Genomic DNA, 5,300 nt, shown 5'->3' with positions numbered 1-5,300 from the left:
CAGAAGAAGAAGAGGCAGAAGAAGAAGAAGAGGCAGAAGAAGAAGAAGAAGAGGAAGAAGAAGAGGCAGAAGAGGAGGCAGAAGAAGAGGAAGAGGAAGAAGAAGAGGCAGAAGAAGGGGAAGAGGCAGAAGAAGAAGAGGCAGAAGAAGAAGGAGAGGCAGAAGAAGAAGAAGAGGCAGAAGAAGAAGAAGAGGCAGAAGAAGAAGAAGAGGAAGAAGAAGAAGAAGAAGAGGAAGAAGAAGAAGAAGAAGAGGCAGAAGAAGAAGAAGAAGAGGCAGAAGAAGAAGAAGAAGAGGCAGAAGAAGAAGAAGAAGAGGCAGAAGCAGAAGAAGAAGAGGCAGGAGAAGAAGAAGAAGAAGAAGAGGCAGAAGAAGGGGAAGAGGCAGAAGAAGAAGAAGAGGCAGAAGAAGAAGAAGAGGCAGAAGAAGAAGAAGAGGCAGAAGAAGAAGAAGAGGCAGAAGAAGAAGAGGCAGAAGAAGAAGAAGAAGAGGCAGAAGAAGAAGAAGAAGAAGAAGAAGAAGAAGAAGAGGCAGGAGAAGAAGAGGAAGAAGCAGAAGAGGCAGAAGAAGAAGAAGAAGAAGAAGAGGCAGAAGAAGAAGAAGAAGAGGCAGAAGAAGAAGAAGAAGAGGCAGAAGAAGAAGAGGCAGAAGAAGAAGAGGCAGAAGAAGAAGAGGCAGAAGAAGAAGAGGCAGAAGAAGAAGAAGAGGCGGAAGAAGAAGAAGAGGCGGAAGAAGAAGAAGAGGCGGAAGAAGAAGAAGAGGCGGAAGAAGAAGAAGAAGGGGAAGAGGCAGAAGAAAAAGGAGAAGGAGAAGGGGAAGAGGCAGAAGAAGAAGGAGAAGGAGAAGGGGAAGAAGATATGTGTGTGTATGAAATGGGCTTTGAAAGCAGAAGAATTATGAAGGATGTGATGGATGAGCAATGTCAGTGTGCATGAAGACCAGGGTAGAAATGAACTGAAAGGGAAACTGGGTATAAGGGGGAGGCAGAGGTAATGTGCAAGGGTGGGGGCTGTGCTGGTATGGAATCGTGATGTCTTGGAGGATCATTACTGCATGAGGAAGTGCAGTCTACACCAAGTTAGTGAATTCTGTGGAAGACAGAGAGACTGATGAACACTTGGAACAAAGTAATAAGGACTGATGTGGAGCTGCTGTGTATCACAGAGAAGATGACAAAATAATAATAATAGTAATAATAATAATAATAATAATAATAATGCATTGATCGGTGATGTGAAACTACAGCACACCCAGTGAACCATGAGTAAACTTGCTGAAATGATGGTAGTGATAGAGGGTGGCATTTCTACATAGATATTAATTTTTGCTCAATGCCAGCAATTTCAGGGAGGGGTAAATTGATTACTTCAATCCCAATGATTGACTAGCACCTATTTCATTGACACCAGAATTTGAACTAAGAATGTAATACCACTGAGATTGAAGTAATCAACTTCATAATACCAAAAGTCTTGGCTATTTTCTCTGAGACCCACTATATAGTATAGTGTGTCCATAGTAGCTTACAGATTTTATATATTAATAAAAGAAGGTAGTCAGAAATTGGAAGAAATATTATTTATTAAAACTTCTTATCATACACATACATGTATATCATTAAATGTAAATAGCATAAAAATATGAGCTAACATTTTCTTGCTATGAAGGCACAAACCGAGGCAGGTTTTTAGAACATACTTTGCCTCCGACTAATCTAGAGGTTCTGAGCACATGGTCTGTTCTACTCAGAGCCAGAAGATTGCTTGGAGATACAAGGCATGTTATGAAAAACCTACCTAGACTACCTTGCATTCACAGCAAGAAACTGTTGGTAGCTCACAACTTTATACCATTTACATTTAATTCTATTTATCTCTCACATGATGGAGCACATTTTTTCTGTTGATCTTACGTTAATAAAACAGTAACACACACACACACACACGCACACACACACACACACGTGCACACACACACACACACACACACACACACACAAAATTCTGTAGTGTGTAGCCAATTCTCTATGTACTTGTTTTACCATCCTTATCAACATTGCCATCATTGGCATCAATATTTCTTGGAGAACAAATGCATTTGCCAGTACAAATTCCTTAATATTTTGTTAGTTTTATTATAATTAAGAAAACACTGGGAATTAAATTGTGTTACTTTTAGTTGCTAAGGAAACCAGTTTTGTTATTCTTCGGCGAATTTGAGGAAAGCAAGCCATAAAAGAACAGATTCAATTTTTTTTTTAGCTTTGGAAACAAAAGATACTTCCAAGATAAGACATTGTTCTCTAAACAATAATTGGTGAACTAAGACAATTCATTTAAGCTGCATAGCATTATTTGTTGAATTAAATTAATATTGTGATACATTAGATTCAGTCCTTTCTCTTTTGACAATGTATTTTTCGATATATTTGTTCACCACACACTTTTATTTTTCAAAATTGTCATGTATACATAAAGTTGGCATTTCATATATCACTTCACACTTCTCTCACTTCCTCTCTCTCTCTCTCTCTCTCTCTCTCTCTCAATATACATGCAGTTATATATAGATATATATATATATGTACATAAATGCATGTTTATGTATACATGTAGATATATATGTATGTGTGTGTGTATGTACGCATTATATATTTATATACGTGTATATGTCTCTCTCTCTCTTTCTTTCTCTATCTACACACACACACACACAAGCTACTATGCGATGGAGGTATGTTGGATTGTTGGTGTGGCTGTTTTTGTATATGTGGGTTAGTATTATTGGATTGTTGGTATGGCTGTGGAATAAAATTATAACACAATCTTTTGATATATATATATATATATATATATATATATATAAATATATATGAATGAGTAAATATTTGAATAATATAGATATTATTATTATTATTATTATTATTATTATTATTATTATTATTATTATTATTATTATCATTATTATCATCATTAGCAGTAAATATATAAGTAGTTAATAATACCAATAATATTAGTGGCCAGTATTAGTGGCATTATATATATATATATATGAATATAAGTATGTAGGTATGTACATATGTACATGAATGCATATAAACATATATATGTGTGTGTGTGTGTATATATATATATGAATATAAGTATGTAGGTACGTACATATGTACATGAATTTATATAAACATATATATATGTATCTATATATATATGTATATATATATGAATATAAGTATGTAGGTATGTACTTATGTACATGAATATATATAAACATATATATGTGTGTATATATATATGTGTGTGTGTGTGTGTGTGTGTGTATATGTATGTATATATGTATGTATATACATGTATATCTTCACTTAAAAGTAGATGTGTTAGAATACTGCAATATTTACCCTGAGAGAACCTATCATATGGCTTTTGGGGCATATAAGCACTCTTGTTTACATCGCCAGCAAGCAACGCTTTGGTGGAGATTTGTCTCCTGCTCTCTATGTAAACAAGAATGCTTTTATACACCAAGAGTCCATATAAGAGTTTCTCTGATGATAACTTCCTCAATATTTTGTATTCTAATACCACATTCACTTTTAATTGGAGATAAATATTGCCGTTTGGAACTAATACTACTTCTAATAAGTATTTAAAAACTGTATGTATTGATCGGTGAAGTGATGAAAAATATTATAATAAAAATCACCAAAAACCTTGTAAAATATAGCTATGCAGGGTTTCCTAGATGAAAGAGATAGATAGAAAATGATGGGTGTAACATTTATAATGTATATAAATGAATGTAGAACGGAACTATCAAACATCTTACCTACATTACCTTACTTGTCTGTGTTTGCGCATGAATATAAGCAAGTAGGATTATAGGTGCAGGCATGGCTTTTAGGTAAGAAGCTTGCTTCCCAGCCACGTGGTTTTGGGTTCAGTCTCACTGTGTGGCACCTGGGACAAGTGTTTTCTACTATAGCTTCAAGCCAACCAAAGGCTTGTGAGTGGGTTTGGTAGATGGAAACTGAAAGAAGCCTATCACATATATATATATATGTATACATGCATATATGTGTGAGTGTATGTGTGTGTGTGTGTGTATGTGTATATTTGTGCGTGTGTATGAATATGTTTGTACATACATATGTATGTATATGTGTGTGAATATATATATGTATGTATATGTGTGTGTATGTGTATGTATATACATATGTGTGTATGTGTGTGTGTGTGTGTGTGTATGTGTTTGTGTTTCTCCCCCATCATCATTTGACAACTGGTGCTGGTGAGTTTGTTCCCATAATGTAGTAGTTTGGTAGGAGAGACCAATAGGATAAGTACCAGACTTAAGATGTAAGTCAGGGGGTCGATTTGTTTGACTAAAACCTTTTATGGCAGTGCTCCAGCATGGCTGCAGTCAAATGACTGAAACAAGTAAAAGAATAAAAGAATATTTTCTTTAAAAAAAAAAAAAATCTCTGATTTCATTTTTTAATGTTAATTTTTGTTTGTTTTAGGTAAAATTCGCTGTACAACAGAGTGGTTATGTGAGACAAAAGCGTGGTTTCAAACCACTTTCAAAGCTTATCCAACAAGAAGGAAGCGTACAAGTTTATCCTCAGCTATCACCAAAATTAAGGACTGTTGATAAACGCTTCAACATGTTGCCTGAACCCACAGATCCCTTCTACCCAAAACAATGGTATTTGGTAAGTACTTTCTGACTCTTGCATGCTCTAAATAATTTTTGGTTATCTGATTCTCACCATAACTCTTTCTATGAGCCAGTGAGGGTATCTCTTCATGGTTGATTGCAGTCAAAGCTGCTGATGTCATATATAAAGCACCCATGAACTCCCTGAAGTCACATTCTGCTATTTTAACACATTAACTGCTACATGTATCACCTATGGTTCATTGCAAACTTTACACAATTGCTATGTTGCACCATTGGTCGTTCGTTTTCATAATTGGAGAAAATATTTTGTTCTGTATCTTTGACATGGTTTTGAGGATATTTAAATAACGTGCTAAATATTAAAGTTTAATTAGACGCAGGTGTGGCTGTGTAATAAGAAGCTTGCTTCCAAACCACATGGTTCTGGGTTCAGTCTCTTCTACTATAACCTCAGGCCAAGCAAAGCCTTGTGAGTGGATTTGGTAGACAGAAACTGAAAAGAAGCCCATCATGTGTGTATGTGTGTGTGTGTGTGTGTGTGTGTGTGTGTGTGCTTTCCCAGTATATATTAAAATGATGGAATGATCATTATTGGAAGGCTTTTGAAGATAGGGCTATGTGAT

At 35.3% G+C, this 5,300-nt stretch overlaps 1 protein-coding gene across 1 annotated transcript in view; it reads left to right on the top strand.

Moving 5' to 3' along the window:
- The window catches only part of LOC106876825 (neuroendocrine convertase 2), a 304,096-nt gene that overhangs the window by 96,113 nt on the left and 202,683 nt on the right, over positions 1 to 5,300 (top strand). The window contains exon 3 of the mRNA XM_052973735.1: positions 4,517 to 4,708. Coding sequence (XP_052829695.1) covers positions 4,517 to 4,708 — 192 coding nt within the window. The remainder of the gene's footprint in view (positions 1 to 4,516; positions 4,709 to 5,300) is intronic.

Source organism: Octopus bimaculoides, chromosome 16 (assembly GCF_001194135.2).
Source record: "Octopus bimaculoides isolate UCB-OBI-ISO-001 chromosome 16, ASM119413v2, whole genome shotgun sequence".
Lineage (NCBI taxonomy): Eukaryota > Metazoa > Mollusca > Cephalopoda > Octopoda > Octopodidae > Octopus > Octopus bimaculoides.
Note: the sequence above shows the minus strand (reverse complement) of the source record. Positions and strands in the feature narration are given on the sequence as shown.